Source organism: Bufo bufo, chromosome 7 (assembly GCF_905171765.1).
Source record: "Bufo bufo chromosome 7, aBufBuf1.1, whole genome shotgun sequence".
Lineage (NCBI taxonomy): Eukaryota > Metazoa > Chordata > Amphibia > Anura > Bufonidae > Bufo > Bufo bufo.
The window spans coordinates 187700593-187724111 of record NC_053395.1 but is presented as its reverse complement, the minus strand read 5'-3'; the positions used below and the strand labels follow the sequence as shown (position 1 = coordinate 187724111).

General features: G+C 41.6%; 1 protein-coding gene across 3 annotated transcripts in view; it reads left to right on the top strand.

Annotated features, from left to right (window-relative positions):
* GAD1 (glutamate decarboxylase 1) overlaps positions 1 to 22290 on the top strand; it is a 72548-nt gene extending 50258 nt beyond the window's left edge. For all 3 annotated transcript variants that reach the window (XM_040440325.1, XM_040440324.1, XM_040440326.1), the window contains 11 exons: positions 865 to 977; positions 3093 to 3208; positions 5543 to 5622; positions 6000 to 6054; positions 10310 to 10426; positions 10525 to 10589; positions 14654 to 14732; positions 16568 to 16717; positions 16914 to 17021; positions 17430 to 17519; positions 20106 to 22290. In XM_040440325.1, coding sequence (XP_040296259.1) covers positions 865 to 977; positions 3093 to 3208; positions 5543 to 5622; positions 6000 to 6054; positions 10310 to 10426; positions 10525 to 10589; positions 14654 to 14732; positions 16568 to 16717; positions 16914 to 17021; positions 17430 to 17519; positions 20106 to 20279 — 1147 coding nt within the window. In that variant the 3' untranslated portion in view covers positions 20280 to 22290. The remainder of the gene's footprint in view (positions 1 to 864; positions 978 to 3092; positions 3209 to 5542; positions 5623 to 5999; positions 6055 to 10309; positions 10427 to 10524; positions 10590 to 14653; positions 14733 to 16567; positions 16718 to 16913; positions 17022 to 17429; positions 17520 to 20105) is intronic.
* Positions 22291 to 23519: the final 1229 nt, after the last annotated feature.

Sequence of the window (23519 nt, the reverse complement as noted above, 5' to 3'; positions counted from 1 at the left end):
AATATCTATCTACCTACATATATTCTATCTATCTATCTATTGTTATCATCTAGCAAATGAACATTGTGTTAATTTAGATGTATAGGAAAGCGTATTAAGGGACCGGAAAAGTGCAACTTCTGTGACAAAAGGCATTCATTAATGTATAGCGTATAGAAAAACACAAGATAGCTGCAGACAGCTGTAGACAGCTATCTTGTGTTTTTCTATGCGCTATACATTAATGAATGCCTTTTGTCACAAAGTTGCACTTTTCCGGTCCCTTAATACGCTTTCCTATACATCTAAATTAACACAATGTTGATTTGCATTGATTCTTCACCTTAGTATTAATGAAGGGTTGTAAATGTAATGTAGAGCTCGATCATGTTAGATCCATGAGACCCCTCTATCACTAGAAAGTGGTACATGACAAGCGGCTGCACGCTACACACTGCCCCCCTCTCCATTAGACGGACATTTCAGCTGGTTGAACATCTTTTTGTTTTTGTCATGGCTAATTAAAAAAAGTCATCATCTATAATTACTCCAGACAGATATCGACTCCACTCTATTGTAGAAACCAAGTTGTCCTTGGGGGTTGCGGGGCGGTGGGTACGACGTAAATAATTATATTTGGATTTTTAAAACTGCATTCAATATTTTTTAATTAGGTTTGTGCTGTTTGTGTTAATGTAAAGCTTAACCCTTCACCTATCTATATTGGCTGTGGGTATAAAGCCACGTTACTTTTTTTTTTTTTTTTTGCATACAGAACCAAATATTCCACTTTCCCAGAACCAATTTAGTTTGCCTCTACAAACCATTTCTATTAAATGATATAGATCTCGCTTTGCCTGATACATATATATTTGCTTTATGAAGGTTTACATATGAAATTGCACCGGTTTTTGTCCTGATGGAACAAATAACACTCCGGAAAATGAGGGAAATAATTGGTTGGAATGGAAAGGATGGAGATGGCATTTTTTCACCTGGTAAGTTTCCCAAGCGACTTTACTGCTTTCAAAGTAATAGGGAGTTTATTATCAATCTGTACGGCGCACAAGAATTCTCTCGGGCAGAGAATGTACTGGTAATAAAATATAGGCTAAAAGCCATGATTTCAGCCTAACGCTAAAACGGCAAAATAAATAATGGCAAGATAACGCGGCCTGACTACTACAGACATGGGAAATGGATCATTTAAAGTTCAAAGGGGTAAGAGACAGACAAATGTGAGTTCAGCGTAGGTTATGTCGATGTTCATTAGAATATTTATTGTATATATATATATATGTGCATGTGTTTGAATTCCCTATTATCGATTTAATTTATTGGATTACCCTTAATTAAATAAACCATACAAGTGTCAAAGAGAATACAGCTAAAAGATATTCCATATTGTATGCAAATTAGCTCACTACCAGAAGAAAGAAACTGCCTTCCTAGAGCCACCTATACGTAGCTACCTTGTAAGCCAGGTCTACATTGAAAATCAACAATATATCAAAAATAAAAATGGCAATACACACACACACACCACCACCACCACCACCAGTTGGATACTAGTTCATCAGCATTCCTGGCCAGGGGCATTCATAGAAACTAGAAAGTTTCACTCCCCAGCTCGTTTTCTGGATCTATGTTGCTACCACTAGGGGGAGTTTTTCTGCATACAGATTTATATCTACTATTGAACTCATGTATAAGTCTGTATGCAGTGAGCTCCACCTGGTGACAGCTGCAGGTAGCTGTTATGGCAGTCAGGGAATCAGTTCACGATCTGACCTTGTACCTCAGTAGACCCCAGAATAGTCATGGCCACATCTTTATGAGAATGGGTATGGTCCTTGTTCCTCTTTTCAGGCACTTGTAGGATAGCAGTGCTGCTGGACCATTGGGCCAAGATGTCTCTCTCTTTTTTTTGGTAATACTGTACGTTTGTAGAGAGATGTAGATTGTGAAAGATGTAGATTGTTAAAAATACAAGGGGGAGCCTGGAACTGGTTCTCTCCTCTACATGGGCCTCACAGGACCTACAGTTGCTGCCATTCCATACATATTTGACCACACTGTCTAAATAAACCCTAGGTCACTGTTAAAGGGGTTGTTCAGCTTTTCACAAGTGATGGCCTATCCTCAGGATATCTAGCTTGAACAAAAGTTCTGCCTCATAAAGCAGATCCTTTAGTACATTTTCTCAAACACATAGTACAGTACAGTGTGAACAGGAGCCCATTGGGAGCTCGAAACTCTTAAGCGGAATGTACTGTACTATATTTTTTATGAATATACAATAAAGGACTATGTTTTATGAAGCATGGGGAAATTTAATTCATGTTGGATATTGCTGCCGCTGGCCCACGGCTTCCGTGTGCTGAAAGATTGGAGCTACTGGACAAATGATGTGGAGCTAAAGTGGTGAGCACCTGTAACTTTCGGACATTATTATTCTCAGGATAGGCTATCACTATCTGATCGGTGGGTCGGGTGTCTGACAGCCTGTACCCCTGAAAATCAACTTATTCAGTGTTTCGGCATCAGAACTACACAACTCCATCCATTCTGTACTGGACGGAGCTGGTTACTGCAGCATTGTTCCCATTCACTTCAGAGGGGGCAGTGCTGCAGTAAACAGCTCAGTCCACTACACAGTGGACAGAGCTCTATAGTTCTGGTGCCGCCTTCTGGTGCTGAAGCTATACCGTAACAGCTGATCAACCCACACTGATTCTGAGGATAGACCATCACTTGTAAAAGTCTAGACAACCCCTTAAAGGCCCCAATATACATTAGTATACTGTCAGCTGAACTTGCCGTTTTCAGCAGGACTGGTCAACAATCTAAATTGTACGTGGTGCTTCTGACATTTGTTTGACATCATCTGAAATTGATCAGAATTTTTTTAGCCTAATTCTTTTGTTCACTTGGGAAATAAGTCATCATCAGAGGTATATTGGCAGCTATCGGCTGAAGGCTATTGAAGGTATATGGGCCCCTGTAGTGACCCTCCATGACCCTAAGATCATCAGACAACCAATGGAATTGACAAAAATTTCACGTAAATCAATTTCATGTCAATAAGTTATATTATTGTATTCTGCTATTAGGAGGAGCGATATCCAACATGTACAGTATCATGGCTGCTCGATACAAGTATTTCCCTGATGTGAAAACCAAAGGAATGGCTGCTGTCCCCAAACTAATAATCTATACCTCAGAACATGTAAGTTAAATCAATCCGTGTTGGATGTGTGACGTGCATGGATTCACTTTTAAAATGGTGCTGGAAACTACAAATTTCAGAGAATTGTAGAAAAATGATGAACAAATTCCTCCTACGCAAAACACAATAACCATGTTCACATAGGACATACACAGCAGTATTACACAAGCCATAGGACAGTACGCAATTACGTACATATAGATAAAAACAGTAGTAATTAGTCAGAGCAACCAGACTTTTTTTCTTGAAGACGTTGGTTTCACTAGTCATCCTGCTGGATTTCTTAATTATAATGGCTTGTACCATCATTCTTCCACATTAAATACTGGTGGCTCATGCTTCAGTCATGGTGACAGTGATTTGGGTTGAGCAAATAGGGTTCAGATTGCTGTATCCGAACGTCATTAATAATATGGGCTCCTTCTTATTGTAAAATGTATGTCCTCTACAGGGGGGCTTTCTGAAGGTTCTGCAAACATTGCGAGACTTACTTAATCTCGCCTTTATCACGTCAGTATTGGCATTACTTTATCAAAATACTAAGCCAAACTCGTCTTTGTGCCTCATTATCGAAGTCAAGTTCAGCTTCATATTTTGATACAGTGATTTATGTGAATAAACGAACTGACGTGATAGAGGCGAGACAAAGTAAGTCTCACGATATTTGCAGAACCTTCGGCAAGACCTCCGTGGAGGACATACATTTTATAGTAAGACGGAGCCCATATTATTAAGGTAGTTTTTAAAATAATCTGTTTCGGATATAGCAACCCTAACAGTGGCATACCTTCAATGTGGGAAGACCACGCAACTGCTATGGGACCCATGGGGAAGGAGGCCCAAAGCAGAACTGCTTCGTCCTCTTCACAATGCAAAAACACTGCATTTTCAGGCGGCCACCACTAGGGGGAGCTCAATCCAAAGAGATTATTCAATCTCCCAGTAAATTGTAACTGCATAAATTCCTGTGCACTGAGCTCCCCCTAGTGGTGGTTACAGGCAGCAGGCCAGCCTTATAATAGAAGGAAAGCAGGAGACTTATCAATGTATTTTCCTATTTGCCTGAAGTCGTATAAAGTGGGAAAGGTGGACGGAGGCTTTTTTTAATCACAAAGAAATTTAAATACATTTGTCACAAATCATGTGTTGCCTGGGGGTGATTGTTGTGCACGTATTGCTAAGTTTTGTTATGAGGCCCTATAAGATCTTGGTACGCCCCTGCATGGAGGTAAGATATTGATTGCATTTGCATGACTGAAGCTATTAGGTGTGATTAAACTGCCTTTGGAGAGGTGTTAGAGTCGAGCTGTAAGTTTAATCACACCTAATAGCTTCAGTCATGCAAATGCAATCAACACTTTACCTCCATGACTGAAGCACGAGTCACCAGTATTTAATGCTGGAGATTTCTGATACAAGTCACTCTGATTGAGAAAGCCAGTCGGATGACTAGTGAAATGTGTTCAAGAAAAAATACAAGTGCAGGTACTCTGACTTATTACTACTGTCATACTATGACCTGGATACATGAGAACCTGCACAGACATATAGAAAAACAGAAGTTCTACGTCTAAATGTACTTTTACTGAAAAATTAGTAACCCCAGTAAAGCTACAGAGAATCTGATTTAAAGTATGTATATAAATAGATAAATAGATAAAATGCAAAAAGGCAGCACTCTCAGTAAAATAAAGTAGAAAAGTGTAAAATGTATTCACCCATTTGGATACCATGGGTTCATAAATTGTATACTTTTCTACTTTATTTTGCTGAGAGTGCTGCCTTTTTGCATTTTTGTATATTGGGCAATGGTCTAGTCCCCTTGGGCTTGCACCTTGTTTATTTTTGCTACCAATTTGTTTCTATTTGGTGCTGCCTCCCTTGCTTTGCGATAGATAGATAGATAGATAGATAGATAGATAGATAGATAGATAGATAGATAGATAGATATGAGATAGATAGATAGATAGATATGAGATAGATAGATATAAGATAGATAGATATAAGATAGATAGATAGATAGATAGATAGATAGATAGATGGAGGAATAGATAGATAGATAGATAGATAGATAGATGGAGGAATAGATAGATAGATAGATAGATAGATAGATAGATGAATTGATAGATAGATAGATAGATATGAGATAGATAGATGATAGATAGATAGATAGATAGATAGATATAAGATAGACAGATATATATATATAGATAGATAGATTATATGGAAGCTAGAAAGGAAGGAAGGAAACAAGGAAGATATACATATATATATATATGTCTGTGTGTTTTTCTAACAAAGAATTTACATCTGAATACATACTGAATTTTTCAGAGTCATTATTCAATGAAGAAGACTGGAGCAGCGCTGGGATTTGGTTCAGAGAACGTGATCCTGGTCAAATGTAATGAGAGGTAAGTGATACCTCTATTCTAGGTGTAAAGGCTTTACGCGGCCGGCGGTCACCTGTTCCGTATGGGGGATGAGCTATTTCTACTGCCATCACTCGTCTTCACAGGGAATACGTTTCTGGTCAGCAGATCCCAGTTTACATAGGATGATTTGTTGCCCAAAAACAATGCTTTTCCCGATCAATGTACATCGGGTAGCAGCTTTACACAGGGCAATTATCAGGAACAAGTATTACTAGGAACACTCCTTCCCTCTAATTTCCCTGATCGCTGGCCTTAATGTATATGTTTAGACTGGGGAGGGGGGTTTTCATCACTCGTTGTCATCGCAGGATCAGTCCATTTTATTACCCACTTAACAATGACTGTATTAATTCCAGAGGAAAGATCATTCCTGCAGACCTGGAGGCCAAAATCATTGAATCCAAACAGAAGGTAGGTAAAGACCTCTGCAATCTTTGAATGGAGCTAAACTTTACTGTGTGACTTTAGACAAGAATTAAAGGCTACCTGTCGTTTTCACAAACTTCTGACATGTCTAGTGAGTGTGAAGTTTTGAATGTTGCGGGGCCAAGTGGTGAGAACCCTAATTGCTAAATTGAGGAGGCAGAAATGCCCTGCTGAGTGCTGGGCCCCGTTCATTTCAGTTGGGCTTGGCTTGGAGGGAGAGGAACAAGTGGTGGATGGATTCTGTGGCCTTTCTATGAATCCGTACACCACTCGTTGAGAGAACAAAGCAACGTCAGACAGAAAGGAAGCAGCCCAGCGCTCAGTAGGGCACCTCTGACCCTTCGTCTGAGAGATCGGGGGAATCTTCCCCGCTGCTCAAAATGTCTGGTATCTCACTATGGCATGTCAGATTTTCTTTTTAAATGACCGGTACCCTTTAACTATAAAACATTTTCATATAAGAAGATAAGGGTCTGCTTTAATCCTAAAAACGGCACAGCTCATTTAAAAGGGTTTTCCGACTTTTTCAACCCTATGGATCATCCTGAGCCCCACTGAGGCCTCCTCTCAGCACACCAAGCACAGTGCCGTATACAGGGGTGTAACGACCAGGCCCGGCGGGGGGGTCAGGGGAAGGTCCGCAGCCCCGCAACTTGCCGCAAGTGATTTTAATGGCCAGTCCGGGCCCTTTGCCTGGCCGGCGGCGCCACACCCCAACCCATACCTTCTTTGGCGCTGTGCCTCTTGCTGAGATGATCCTGCGAGACCCGTGACCTCAGCGCCGGGTCTCGCAGGATGAGGCAGCGCATGCTGGATGACGGGGGAGCAGAGCAGAGTAGATAAGTATTTTTCTTGTATGTGTAATGTCACACAGTGCGGCACAGTGGCACGCCGCACTTGATGGTCAACATAAGTCACGACAGCTCACCGCCATGCCCCGCCGGCCATATGAGGGCGGGGCACGGGCACAGTCTGGCAGCAAATCCCTCATACTGGGGGGGCCCGGCCCCGGGGTCAAAATCATGAAATATACTGGGCAAAAAAATGAAATATATACAGAGGGGGCAGAAAATGGATTATATATACAGAGGGGGCAGAAAATGGATTATATATACAGAGGGGGCAAAATGGATATATATACAGAGGGGGCAAAATGGATATATATACAGAGGGGGCAAAATGGATATATATACAGAGGGGGCAAAATGGATATATATACAGAGGGGGCAAAATGGATATATATACAGAGGGGGCAAAATGGATATATATACAGAGGGGGCAAAATGGATATATATACAGAGGGGGCAAAATGGATATATATACAGAGGGGGCAAAATGGATATATATACAGAGGGGGCAAAATGGATATATATACAGAGGGGGCAAAATGGATATATATACAGAGGGGGCAAAATGGATATATATACAGAGGGGGCAAAATGGATATATATACAGAGGGGGCAAAATGGATATATATACAGAGGGGGCAAAATGGATATATATACAGAGGGGGCAAAATGGATATATATACAGAGGGGGCAAAATGGATATATATACAGAGGGGGCAAAATGGATATATATACAGAGGGGGCAAAATGGATATATATACAGAGGGGGCAAAATGGATATATATACAGAGGGGGCAAAATGGATATATATACATAGGGGGCAAAATGGATATATATACAGAGGGGGCAAAATGGATATATATACAGAGGGGGCAAAATGGATATATATACAGAGGGGGCAAAATGGATATATATACAGAGGGGGCAAAATGGATATATATACAGAGGGGGCAAAATGGATATATATACAGAGGGGGCAAAATGGATATATATACAGAGGGGGCAAAATGGATATATATAAAGAGGGGCAAAATGGATATATATACAGAGGGGGCAAAATGGATATATATACAGAGGGGGCAAAATGGATATATATACAGAGGGGGCAAAATGGATATATATACAGAGGGGGCAAAATGGATATATATAAAGAGGGGCAAAATGGATATATATACAGAGGGGTAAAAATTGAATATTTATGAAGAGGGGGCAAAATGGATATACAGTTGCAAGAAAAAGTATGTGAACCCTTTGGAATGATATGGATTTCTGCACAAATTGGTCATAAAATGTGATCTAATCTTCATCTAAGTCACAACAATAGACAATCACAGTCTGCTTAAACTAATAACACACAAATAATTAAATGTTACCATGTTTTTATTGAACACACCATGTAAACATTCACAGTGCAGGTGGAAAAAGTATGTGAACCCCTAGACTAATGACATCTCCAAAAGCTAATTGGAGTGAGGTGTCAGCCAACTGGAGTCCAATCAATGAGATGAGATTGGAGGTGTTGGTTACAGCTGCCCTGCCCTATAAAAAACACACACCAGGTCTGGGTTTGCTATACACAAGAAGCATTGCCTGATGTGAATGATGCCTCGCACAAAAGAGCTCTCAGAAGACCTGCGATTAAGAATTGTTGACTTGCATAAAGCTGGAAAGGGTTATAAAAGTATCTCCAAAAGCCTTGCTGTTCATCAGTCCACGGTAAGACAAATTGTCTATAAATGGAGAAGGTTCAGCACTGCTGCTACTCTCCCTAGGAGTGGCCGTCCTGTAAAGATGACTGCAAGAGCACAACGCAGACTGCTGAATGAGGTGAAGAAGAATCCTAGAGTGTCAGCTAAAGACTTACGAAAGTCTCTGGCTTATGCTACCATCCCTGTTAGCGAATCTACGATACGTAAAACACTAAACAAGAATGGATTTCATGGGAGGATACCACTATGTGTGGAGAAAAAGAGGCACAGCACACCAACATCAAAACCTCATCCCAACTGTGAAGTATGGTGGTGGGGGCATCATGGTTTGGGGCTGCTTTGCTGCGTCAGGGCCTGGACGGATTGCTATCATCGAAGGAAAAATGAATTTCCAAGTTTATCAAGACATTTTGCAGGAGAACTTAAGGCCATCTGTCCACCAGCTGAAGCTCAACAGAAGATGGGTGTTGCAACAGGACAACGACCCAAAGCATAGAAGTAAATCAACAACAGAATTGCCTAAACAGAAGAAAATACGCCTTCTGGAGTGGCCCAGTCAGAGTCCTGACCTCAACCCAATTGAGATGCTGTGGCATGACCTCAAGAAAGCGATTCACACCAGACATCCCAAGAATATTGCTCAACTGAAACAGTTCTGTAAAGAGGAATGGTGACGAATTACTCCTGACCGTTGTGCACGTCTGATCTGCAACTACAGGAAACGTTTGGTTGAAGTTATTGCTGCCAAAAGGAGGTTCAACCAGTTATTAAATCCAAGGGTTCACATACTTTTTCCACCTGCACTGTGAATGTTTACATGGTGTGTTCAATAAAAACATGGTAACATTTAATTCTTTGTGTGTTATTAGTTTAAGCAGACTGTGATTGTCTATTGTTGTGACTTAGATGAAGATCAGATCACATTTTATGACCAATTTGTGCAGAAATCCATATCATGCCAAAGGGTTCACATACTTTTTCTTGCAACTGTATATACAGAGCGGGCAAAATAGATATATATATACAGAGCAGGCTAAATGGATATATATACAGAGGTTAATAACAAAAATTAAACACCTACCTCTTCTATTTAATATTCTACTACAATGCATTCTAACTTATAGTGGGTGGGGGTTCTGGGGGGGGGGGTGCAATTCAAAGATTGCCCTGGGGCCCATAGCACTCTAGTTACGCCACTGGCCATACATTATATAGCTGCTTTGCTTAGTATCACAGATCAGCCCCATTCATTTCAATGAGACTGAGCTGTGCCTTGGCCATGTGACCGATGAATGTGACGTCACTGGCCTAAGCTAAGCTACGAGAAGACCGTGGCAATCCTGTGAAAGCCTCAGTCTTCTAAAACAGCTGATCGGCCGGAGTCCCGAGTGACCCCCACCGATCAGATACTGATGACCTATACAGAGGACAGGGCATCAGTTAAAAAAGAGTTTGAAAGCCCCTTTATATGAAACCAAGCTGCAATACCAGGCACAATTTCCGTACCATTTACGTCTTATTGGACTTGAGAATCCCTTTAACCCTATACTGAGCTAGCTCTTATGGTGTGGTGGTTTCATAGGTTTTGTGTTAGATTTTAAAAGTTGTACATGGGCATTTACTGTCTACCTGGAGTCCATAAATGTGCTGCAAATACCCACAACATTCTCGTATACCTTGCAGGGCCACTTTCCACTGTACGTGAATGCTACTGCTGGGACCACAGTTTACGGAGCGTTTGATCCCATTGACGAAATAGCAGATATATGTGAAAAGTACAACATTTGGCTACATGTGGATGTAAGTAGTGGTCACCTTGTATACCGCCCATGGTAAAGATAGTAACCCAGTCTTACTGAGTCCGTATCATGCGACTGACGCTATTTTTCTTGGACCAGGCTGCGTGGGGAGGTGGACTTCTCATGTCCAGGAAGCATCGTCATAAGATGAACGGGATAGAAAGGCAAGTAAATAGGAAATAACGGATGATGTTACTACTGTACACCATTTATAGAAAGAGATCGGGGATACGTGTTTTGCAGTCGTAGTGGTCCTACAGCACCAGTCATGGTGGCTCTACAACCATCAGTGAATCGTGCTGTGAGGATCCATGGTGACGCGTCATGGCTTAGATGTATAGTGGATTCTATGTGGAGTTTTTATGGTAGTTTTATGCTTTTTCGGATTTCCTTTCACAGCAAGTTTTTTCTGGACAACTTGTCTCAAAATCATGGGCTTCTAACATTTTTTTTATGGACAAATTTGAAAACCATAATGAATGGTAAAGATTAAGTGATACATGTCTATAGGTCAGAATCCTGATAGGAACTCATCACCATCATTTACTGTGAGCTGTAACATGATGATAATTACCACCAAAATAATCTAGTCAAGAACCATCAGCCTCAAAAAATCACAGACATATCTATTTTTCTCACGGACACAGGAAAAAAGACACCTATTTTTACGGACTGTGCAAAAATTTATGGATGGTTGGCAACCCTTGTCCCAACAGATACATTAAAGGGCTTCTGTCGCCAGATTTATGGCGATAAAACAGGCTGACCTAAAACATGCGCACTGGTCAGCAGAAGCTATCTGTGTTGGTCCCATGCTTAGGGTTCATGCACACAAATGTATTTTCTTTCCGTGTCCATTCCGTATTTTTTTGGCAGACCGTATGCAGAACTATTCATTTCAATGGGTCCGCAAAAAAAACGGAAGTTACTCCGTAGGCATTCCGTTTCCGTATGTCCATATGTCCTTTCTGCAAAAAAATAGAACATGTCCTATTATTGTCCTCATTACGGACAAGGATGGGACTGTTCTATTAGGGGCCAGCAGTTCTGTTTTGCAAAATATGGAATGCACACGGATATCATCCGTATTTTTTGCGGATCCGTGTTTAGCGGACCGCAAAATACATACGGTCGTGTGCACAAGCCCTTATCTGTGCCCTCACTTAGGAGAAAAATGAAGTTTTAATAAATGCAAATGAAGATTTTCTCCACTTTTTATGCCCTCGCCATACCCAAACAGCGTTATTTGCCAGTTATGAAAAGGCCTTTATTTAAAGGGGTATCCCAGTTATAATAAGCTATCCCCTGTCTACAGGATAGGGGATAACTATCAGACTTATGTATGTTTACCCCTTTTCATATGTACAGCGCTATGGAATGAATGGCGCTTTAATAATAAATAATAATAATTGGTGGGTGTCCTACCGCCGGAACCCCCACTGATCTAGAGAACAGGGGTTCTGTACCTTGTGGACGGAGCACGCCGGAGATAGATGGCATCGCTGGACATAAATGAGTACAGCGCTCAGCTATTTCCTGCACTGCCATAGAAATAAATGGAGCGGTGGCGCCCATCATAGATGACCTTTTAAATGGCATTGGAAGTGAGAAAAAGTCAAGTTGTGCATCCTCTGTAGATCTAACAAGCACACCGTGCAGACATTGCAGTACTGCATCTTTGTCATCATGAGATACAAAGTGACATGGCTGGTATCACCGTTCTCATCAGCATGTATTGATCAGACAGTAGCTGACACGTCAAAATTACTGCCTTGGTTTTTTTTTCTTTCCATTGCCTGGGGAAAATCAACTGCGACATGACCTCTTTATTTGCCCCACTGAAACTTGACAAAAAATGTCAGTAAGAATAAGGTTGCTGAGATTAGAAATGAGACACAATCTATTGCTATAAACATCAAGGGGTCCTTTCTATGAGGGCAGAAGCGCTGTCGGCAAGGGACCCGCTGCTGCGTGTTACATAAGGGATGCACATGGTGCGCCTATTTACAATGCTTTTTTTTTTCAGTTATGGAAGCCTCAGGCCATAGAAAAAAAGGAATTGAAGATGTAGGAAAGCTTAGTGCAATGTTATATGTGAAGGTTATAGCTAAAATTGTGGCTTTGGGTTACTTACATTTTCTATAACCCAAATGTTTTGCCTACATAGAATAGTAATGTTTAGGGGGATTAAGTGTGTTAACCTATTGATCCAGCAAGCAGATCACATTGTAGAAGATACAGGGCTAAATGCCACCTTTTCCTAGTTGTAAGATGCAATATGCATGAGCATAGACTACTTAATGCAACTCTCTTTGCGATAATAGATGGATGCTACGACGGTGGCCCATGCCCGTTGCTTCCCCACTACTACAGGCGGTAACAGACGCTGCTCCACTCACCCTGTGTCTGGACCCACTGGCCCTCCTCTGCACCCCCTCAGTGGGCACCTGTTTCCTGTGTGTCTATTCAAAAAAATGTATTCTGATTTAAACCTCAACTCATTCTGCAGTACTGTAAGGGTTAAACCCGCCTTTGGTTCTGTGTGCAGCTACTAGGCTGTTTCTAATGTGTTAATCAGCTTCTGCTATATATACCATGCTGTTTGTCTCATTCACTGCCTGAGCAATAGGTTTACTGGATTGCTAGATCCTGCAAAGGTGTGCTGTAATCAAGGTCTGCCTGTGTGCCGACTTCTGCCTGATTTCCTGTCTCTGACTCTCTGCCACCTGACCTGACATGACCTTTGTAATTGTTTTACGGATTTGCATGTAGATTGCCTGCCCTGACCTCAGCCTGTTACTGACTTTGAGTTTGTCTCAACCCTCAGTGCCCCCAACATCCGCATCCAACCATACCAAGACTATTTCAAGAGGTAGAGGCCCTGGTGCAGCAAAGACCAGTGGTTAAAGGATGAAAACCAGGGAGCCGTCCTTAGGTTTAGCCCAAAGCCAAATTGTTGGTTGCCACAAATGTTCCACAACCGCTGTCCATAACAATGGATAATGTTCTGGAAGAGCCATTGAAAGGAAATTAAAGTTCCCTTTAGACCTTTTAATTTTTTATTATAGTTTTGCCAGAAAAGATTCAGCAAACCTTGCAATTTATTCATTCAAATCCCTGCTCTTTTTGAGCTGTGTTGTACATGGGGCCATCTTATCAGAGATCGATAGCATTCTCTGTGCAAGTGTGTATACAGAGGTAGCTGCAAGTCATTGATAAGACAGCCCCAAACTGAACTCAGAAAGAGCAGAGATTTCAATGTATAAATTGCAAATTTTACTTAATCATTTCCCACAAAACTATATCAATCTGCTCAGCTCCTCCTGCTCTATATAAATGCTGACAAGTTCTCTTTAAGTCCTGTAAGTTGTGAGGTGAGGCCTCCATGGGTCAGACTTGCTCTTCTAGCACATCCCACAGATGCTCGAGTGGACTGAGGTCTAGGAAATCTGGAGACCAAGTCAACTCTCTGTCATATTCCTTAAGCCATACTTGAACAATTTTTGCAATGTTTTAGTTGAGAATTATCCCAAAAGGCAATTTCCATTAGGTAAAACTGTTGTCATGAAAGGGTTTACTGGGTCTATAACTAGCCTTTGTTCTCTATGCACATCAGTGAGCCTTGTGTGCCCATGACCTTATTGTCGTTTCACTGGTGTCCTTCCTTGGATTTTTTTTGGTAAGTTCTAACCACTAAACACCCCACAAGACCTGTTGTTTTGGAGTTGCTTTGCCGCAGTCATCTAGTTGTAAAGTCACTCAGATCCTTACCCCTGTCCCCAGTTTTCCTGCTTCAACACATCCAGGGTCGGGCTGGGAATTTAAAGTGGCCCTAGAAAAAAACTAGAGATGGCCCCATGTTGTATGAGGTAGGGAAACATAAGTAGGCCGGGACAACAGAAGTATGCTGGGCCAGCAATACTGTACTACAGCACAAAATACCACCAAAAAACCACCAGTGCAGCACAAAATACCACCCTAGCAGGACCAAATACCACAGTGCAGTGCAAAATACTTCTGCCCCAGCTGCAATATTCGAATCAAATGTATTACCCTCCTGAAGATGGCGATACATTTGAATTCAGGAGGGCTCTCTGGAAATCAGTGGTGATGTGGACTCCTCCCATGTATGACATCTGAAGATAATTTTAACTTGGTTTCCCCATTTCAATACAAGCTTTTAGTTTCATCTAGAACGTAACAAATGCCTTCATATTTTTTTTCATAGAGCTGACTCCGTGACCTGGAATCCCCACAAGATGATGGGTGTTTTACTCCAATGTTCTGCAATTCTCCTAAAGGAAAAGGTAATTTATAAAAAAAAAGACAAAAAAAAATGAAATGAGTAGTCTTTTCAGTGCTTACTACTGAGCCTTTAAGGGCCCTTTCAGTCACAAAAAGTTTTAGTGGGGGTAATATACACTGCTCAAAAAAATAAAGGGAACACAAAAATAACACATCCTAGATCTGAATTAATTAAATATTCTTCTGAAATACTTTGTTCTTTACATAGTTGAATGTGCTGACAACAAAATCACACAAAAATAAAAAAATGGAAATCCAATTTTTCAACCCATGGAGGTCTGGATTTGGAGTCACACTCAAAATTAAAGTGGAAAAACACACTACAGGCTGATCCAACTTTGATTTAATGTCCTTAAAACAAGTCAAAATGAGGCTCAGTAGTGTGTGTGGCCTCCACGTGCCTGTATGACCTCCCTACAACGCCTGTGCATGCTCCTGATGAGGTGGCGGACGGTCTCCTGAGGGGTCTCCTCCCAGACCTGGACTAAAGCATCTGCCAACTCCTGAACAGTCTGTGGTGCAACGTGACGTTGGTGGATAGAGCGAGACATGATGTCCCAGATGTGCTCAATTGGATTCAGGTCTGGGGAACGGGCGGGCCAGTCCATAGCATCAATGCCTTCGTCTTGCAGGAACTGCTGACACACTCCAGCCACATGAGGTCTAGCATTGTCTTGCATTAGGAGGAACCCAGGGCCAACCGCACCAGCATATGGTCTCACAAGGGGTCTGAGGATCTCATCTCGGTACCTAATGGCAGCCAGGCTACCTCTGGCGAGCACATGGAGGGCTGTGCGGCCCTCCAAAGAAATGCCACCCTACACCATTACTGACCCAATGCCAAACCGGTCATGCTGGAGGATGTTGCAGGCAGCAGAACGTTCTCCACGGCGTCTCCAGACTCTGTCACGTCTGTCACATGTGCTCAGTGTGAACCTGCTTTCATCTGTGAAGAGCACAGGGTGCCAGTGGCGAATTTGCCAATCTTGGTGTTCTCTGGCAAATGCCAAACGTCCTGCACGGTGTTGGGCTGTAAGCACAACCCCCACCTGTGGACGTCGGGCCCTCATATCACCCTCATGGAGTCTGTTTCTGACCATTTGAGCAGACACATGCACATTTGTGACCTGCTGGAGGTCATTTTGCAGGACTCTGGCAGTGCTCCTCCTGTTCCTCCTTGCACAAAGGCGGAGGTAGCGGTCCTGCTGCTGGGTTGTTGCCCTCCTACGGCCTCCTCCACGTCTCCTGATGTACTGGCCTGTCTCCTGGTAGCGCCTCCATGCTCTGGACACTACGCTGACAGACACAGCAAACCTTCTTGCCACAGCTCGCATTGATGTGCCATCCTGGATAAGCTGCACTACCTGAGCCACTTGTGTGGGTTGTAGACTCCGTCTCATGCTACTACTAGAGTGAAAGCACCGCCAGCATTCAAAAGTGACCAAAACATCAGCCAGGAAACATAGGAACTGAGAAGTGGTCTGTGGTTACCACCTGCAGAACCACTCCTTTATTGGGGGTGTCTTGCTAATTGCCTATAATTTCCACCTGTTGTCTATCCCATTTGCACAACAGCATGTGAAATTGATTGTCACTCAGTGTTGCTTCCTAAGTGGACAGTTTGATTTCACAGAAGTGTGATTGACTTGGAGTTACATTGTGTTGTTTAAGTGTTCCCTTTATTTTTTTGAGCAGTGTATTTTACTCCCCTACACAGATAGGGGACTTGTGTTGTCTGTACACCAGAAATAAAACAGAAGGAATGGTTCACGGACTACAAAGATGAAGGGAATTAGGATTATTATACATACGTTAGTATTTTCTTTGTATTCACCAGGGTATACTTCAGGGATGCAATCAGATGTGTGCAGGATACCTCTTCCAGCAAGACAAGCAATATGACATATCATACGACACCGGAGACAAAGCAATACAATGTGGCCGCCATGTGGATATATTCAAATTCTGGTTGATGTGGAAAGCAAAGGTAGAAATACTGATGACGTCAGTCACATTTTATTCTTAAAAGGACAATACTTTTTGCTTATATCAGTAGACCGGTTAATTCTCAAAGTGGCCCAATAAATGAAAAGTGCCAGTGAAGATGGATCCAAGGATAAACCGGTATGTGAACATGTACATATGCTTAGTTGTCAAATATACTATGTTTTCTTCCAAAACAGGGCACTGTAGGGTTCGAACAACAGATCAACAAATGTTTGGAGCTCTCCGAATATTTATATTCCAAGATCTGCAATCGGGAAGATTTTGAGATGGTCTTCAGAGGAGAGGTTAGTCTTCACAGATTAGAAGAGGGTATTAAAACTGTGCTCCTGCGCACTGAAAATCAGTGCTGCTCAGCAAGCAAGCGCCATGTTTGATCACATCTGTGCAGGCGCATAAAACTCAGCTCTAGACGTGGGGGAGGGGGGTGTTTTGAGGTCTAGAGGCGTATGTAGTCAGCACTAGGGACGTCTCTGTAGTGGTGCTCAAACCACTACAGCCCGCCTCTTGGTGCTCCAAATCCTAATTTGCATAACAATGAATGCAAGATTTTCTGCACAACACTGGCACCTACCAACAGCATGATCAACCCTACCAGGTTAATAGGGTTGATCATGATGGCAGAGCCTCTTTAACATAAGAAATTGAGCTATGCTGTCAACTATTAGATTACTGAATCAGACCTTATTTTCTAGCCTGAGCACACAAATGTCTGCTTCTGGTACATCCCCCCAAGCCTCAGAGGTATGCCCCCAAGCCAGGAGAGGCAAGAAAAACTGCACAAGGTGAGGCTTCTGTGGTTTGTCATTTAATTATATCAATCATCCTAAGATTATACTTTATTTTTGTTGCAATTTGTTGGATTCTGGACAAGACTCTGGACTCTTTTTATGGGGGGGGGGGGGGAAATCTGACAAAAATTCCTCCGGAGCTAAAAACATTGGCCAATAAAGACATCACAATGTCTACAAGGTGTAACTCATCACAGGTTAGTATAATATGACGCAAAAGTTCCTGACGGTCAAACTCTTTTTGCGTCATATTATACGAACCCATTGCATAAAGAGTGAATTACACCTTATAGACATTGTGATGTTTATATTGCCCAATCTTTGTAGCCTCAGAGGAATTTTTATGTGAATTGTGGGAACTTTGAGACTTGTTCCTTTTGTGGCTCAATTAGAAAACACATTTTTGCCTTCTAGATCCTTATGTACTGTACTTTGGTTCAAAGGTGCTAGTGAGAGTTTCATTCTCACTCACGTGCTGCAGGTTGTAGCAAGGCTAGGATCACGTTCACAATGTGCAGCAAGTGCCAGGAGGATATCATTGGACCAGGGATACAGTACTGGCCCAGTAATCAACTTTTAATAAGTACCAATGAAAAAGTTGTTACTTTAATCAAGAAGGGGATGGGGGATAAAATAAATAAATGTAATATTTGGTATCCAGTCACAGGATATAGAGCTGTGACACATCGAGTCAACTGGACAGAGATCCACCTGATATTAGCGCACTAACAGATATATTGTACCAAATAAGTCTTTTATACATCCTTTAGTTAAAATGTACATTTCTATATATGAAGACGATACTGTAGTATATTTATGATGTTTGCCTGTCTTCAGTGAAGATCATAATCTAATTTCCCTATTTTATAAGAAGACAGTATAGATAAACTGGAATGCCTGGAAGAAACCACTTGAATATGAGAATTTATTCCCTTAAAGGGGTTATCCTGGAAAACAACCTCAGGATAGGTCATCGTTATCACATCGGCGGGGGTCTGATTCCCAGCACCCCTGGTGTTCAGCTGTTTCAGGAAGTTGTGGCCTCTCGGGAGCTCACCAAGCACAGCGCCGTACATTGTATAGTGGCAGTGCTTGGTATTGCAGGTCAGTCCCAGTGACTTGAATGGGGCTGAGCTGCAACTAGACCATGGGACTGATGTACGGTGATGTCACTGGTCTAGGCAGAGGCTGCTGTGCTCACGGAGCACCTGGACTCTACTAACGGATGATCGGCGGGGGTCCCGGGTGGGTCATCAATATCTTTTCCCCGATAACCCTTTTAAACTCAAAGCTGCAAAAGCAGCTATACTAACTACTACAGGGCTATCCTTACAATAGGCTAACCAAATGTCAAGTTCAGTTATATGCATTATATAGTGGTGCTGATCCAGATGCTGTTGTTTGTTACATGATTGGCATATTGCACAAAGGTGTGACGAGATGCAAAATTCTTGGCACTGAATTCTTGCAGGAAATGTTCCTTTCATCCAATGGTCAAATTGTTCAGCCAAACTCCTGACATTTGACCATTTGACAGAATAAACATTTCCTGCAAGTAGTGAGTTTCTTTTTATAAAAACTGCAATAATACGTGTATACATTATTGTACTGATCTGCTGGGCAACTTGATGCGCACTAGGAACAGCATTAAAAAGGTTGTCCAACTTTGGAAGTCTTTTTAACCAGACACCCACGTCACCGGATCTGCGGAGGAAAGCACACTTACATACTCCCCACTGCTGGGTTCTGGCTCCTTTAGTCTTCGTACACGCTACGGTCTCCACTCAAAGGTGGACAACTCCTTTAAGGCCCTTTACCATTGGCTGATGTTCAGGCAATTATCAGGAACAAACCAAAAATGTGCAATAATTTCCTGAGCGTGAGTGGAGGTGATAGCCGCATTAAAATGCAGCAATTATCTTCTCTGCATTATCATCTTATCGTTACTGCGATTGCTCATCTCTGTACCAATTAAATTGCCGGCAGCACATCCCAGGTTGATGTGCAGCATAAAAGACGTTATTACTTGATGAATGGGCGTTTGCGTGTTCATTGGAAGATCAGCAGCACATTCACTGTACATCTGGCAACTATCGGGAATGAGCGTTCATACAATTGCTCATCCCTTATAATTGCTCTTGTCCTTGACCTGTGTAAAAGGGCCTTTAGTGGTGACCATATACTGTACATTAGTCTAAAGTCGATTAAAATGAATGTTTTCAACCAAAATGAACGTTTGTTGGGTGAAAACAAACGTTTTAGCTAACAGATGATAGACCATTAATGTTTGAAAAGAAGTCGACCGTGTTTAATATTTTTGTGAACGAAAATCTTTCTTTGAAAGAACGTTCCCAGATAAATCTTTGGTCCATCGCCCGCTTTCATTGATCATATATGGGCAGTTTGAGCAACCGTAACAAACCAATATGGACTAAAATGAACGTTCACCATATGATTGCTTGTTCAACCATCGACCAACTTCTATCTAATGTGTATGGCCACCGTTAAAAACACCAGACCTTTCCCAGCAGATCCTACAGCCAGTCACAAATGTTTAAACTTGAGTCTGTTTTCTTCAAGGTGGCTCCAAAGATAAAAGCTCTAATGATGGAATCTGGAACAACAATGGTGGGCTATCAACCCCAGGGAGACAAGGCAAACTTCTTCCGAATGGTCATCTCAAACCCTGCAGCCACCAAATCAGATATTGACTTCTTGGTGGAAGAAATTGAGAGATTGGGTCAAGATTTGTAATAAATGTGCCAAATACACTGAACCCTCGATATTGGAGAAATCTTCTCCCAATCAGTTGAATAGTATTTTTGTTTTTTGGTGAAAGCAAAAGAAACCCTCCCTGAGTACAGCTCCTCTCTGGCATCTTAACAAACATAGGTTGCTGAAGTGTATATGTAGAGAAAATATTATCTAACCCGTGTACAGTGACAACTGGCATAAATGTGTTTGTTAAGGTTGTCAGATATGTCCAAAATCCAAAATAATAGTGTTGTAATATGTATTCACTTGTATGTCTGTGTGAATATTTATGTACAGGGCCGGCCCTTGACATATGTAGTGTAGGCCTTTGCTTAGGACAGTAAATATTGATAGGACAGGATTCTCGATGAGTTATGAAGGGAAAGGCTAAACCTGATAACCATGAAATATGTAATGTTCATCAAAGCCAAGGAGCTCGGGATGGTTTGTTTCACTTGTACTGCAAATTGAAATTTTTCCCAATATGTAATAAGACATTAACACTTTGTGTATAGATTCCTTCACTCACTAGTGTAATGTTGCATCCACCCAGCGAGGTAGGTTGTATAGGAAACTACTTTTACAACACACCTACCATTTTCATCATAATCTCATGGTATATTAAGGTCCTATTACATGGGATGAGGATCGGGCCAATTATCAGGAATAAATGTTCATATGAATGCTTGTTGCCGTTACTTGTCCCGTGTAAAGGGGTCCCATCACAAAGCAAATCTTTCATGCAGCACCTATACAACCATCCTGCTAACAAAATGCAAACTGGCCATGTGAGAGAACCCTTAATGGTATAAAAATATGAAAGGAAATGAATGGTGTTTCTCAAGATGAAGCTTATGTTCTCTTATACATGTTGTCAATTGCTAGGAGATAGGCCACTACCAAAAATTCCCTTGCAAACACTTCATAGAGGCTTTTGTGAAATGTGTTTTAGCATTTATGGTGGCCTGTTACTTTTAATACTCAAACATAATCCTCTAAATAATGACAATGTAACTCCACATGTTGTAATTACTATTCCATACCTTTCCTGAATCTGTATTTCTAAATGTCTGTTCTTGGAGGCATCCTCTCTTACGGCATTGTGCAGGCTTGCCTAGTGAGCCCTTGACTTCCTTTCCACTTAAAGGGGTTTTCCAGGAGTTAAATTCTCAGGTTAAGTCATCCATATCAGATAGGTGGAGGTCCGACTCCCAGCACCCCTGCTGATTAGCTGTTTGAAGAGGTCATGGTGCTTCAGTGGGCGCCACAACCTCTTCCTAGGCCACTGACGTCATGTTCATCGGTCAACTGAATGGGGCTGAGCTGCAAAACCAAGCACAGCTACTATACAATGGACAGCGCTGTGCTTGGTTTGCTGTGAGGATGCGGCAGTGCTCACCTGCCTTTTCAAACGGCTGATCGGGGGGGGGGGGGGCATGCTGGGAGTTGGACCCCCACCAATTACATATTGATGACTAATTCTGAGGATAAGCCATCAGTATTATAGCCCCTGAAAGTCCCTTTAATGGAGTGGGCACAGGAAGTGCCATCTTCCATGCATTAGACCCTCCATGCTACACATGCTTCTACTGGGTCTATCCCTCTCAGGCAACATAAAGCATGAAAATGGTGCACTTGTGTCATCCTTCTTCCGTCATCGAAACAATAAAGACAATATGTGGAGACATATGTGATACCTGGAGAAAAAAGAAGAAGTTCTAGAGCGTTCATAAAGAATGCATACTTATATGTCACTGTTGGTAAACAGTTTAAAATCTCAATTTGCGGGACAAGAAATCCTTAGGCTTATGGGACAGAATCCTGCGTTCAGTATAGATTGGCTTTTCTCCATAACATAACTAGTCGGAAAAGCATTAACCAGTAAATAGTTGTGCGTCCCCGTCTTAGTGTTTTGGGGGTTATAGTAGCACAGTCGTTGTAACAGGTATACTCTTGCTGTATTTCTAGGGATTATTTTGTGTAGATTGTGTACATTATTGTCAAAAAAAAACTTAAAAAAAACTTTGTGAACTGGGATTAAATGTCATAGTTTTACAGCAGTTTAACTGTTAAAACATAGGTATATGAAAATACTGGCTTATTTATATGCAGAGATTTACCATGTTAAAGAGGTGTCTTGTATTTTCCTCCATTTGTATTGTATTCTATTTATATATATATAAATATATATAGTATATATTATTGAGCTAAGTTCTAAATAATGTTTATTGTAATTTAGTGTCTTTGTGAACCAAAGAAATCAAAAAAATATATAGTGGAACTTGTATCTATACTATAGTGCCCTCAGATGTAGTTCAGAAGTATAAACTATATGTCTAGGTTTATCAAGGGGCACTAAGATTTAGCTTCTATCAATGCTCATTTGCATGAAGGGGGTATAATAAGTAATGTTAAACCATGTCCCCCTTTGAAAAATCTAGTATGTAGTCTCATAAAAATGACAGTTCTAGCACTTTAAATTCATCAGCATTAAATTTCTAAAATGCATTTATTCCAACATGCCGGACCAACACGACAAGTTTTAGTTTACAGTTTATTATGTCCATTTTAGATATGATATTATGAACCCACTGAGCTTCCCCCTTGTTGGTCAACGCTCCGTTGGCAATGTCAATCCTTCTTTGTTTAAAGCTGTAGATCTAAAATAAAAGAATGGCTAATGAAACCAGGCTGAATGATTAGTAATGACTTAACTTAATGAATGGTCTGGCAAGTGGACTACATGATAAAAAGTGACTCTAAGTTTAAAGGGCATCTATCAGCAGTTTTGTACCTATGACACTGTCTGACCTGTTACATGTGCGCTTTCGCAGCTAAAGGTATCTGTGTCGGTCCCATGTTCATATGTGTCTGTATTGCTGAGAAAAATTATGTTTTCATACATGGAAATGAGCCTCTAGGGGCAACAGGGGCGTTGCAGTTACTCCTAGAGGCTCAGCTCTCTCTGCAACTGCTCCGCCCTCTGCACTTTGACAGGGCCAGGCTGTAAAAACATCATAGCACCTGGTTCTGTCAATGAAAATGGAGAGGGTGCGGCAGAGCCTCTAGGTATAATGACGAGCTCCTAGAGGCTCATTTGCATATATTAAAACATCACTTTTCTCAGCAATGTGGACACATATGAACATGGGACCAACACAGATGTCTTCAGCTGCCAAGCGCACATATAACAGGTCAGCCAGTGTCATGGGTACAAAACTGCTGACAGATGCCGTTTAA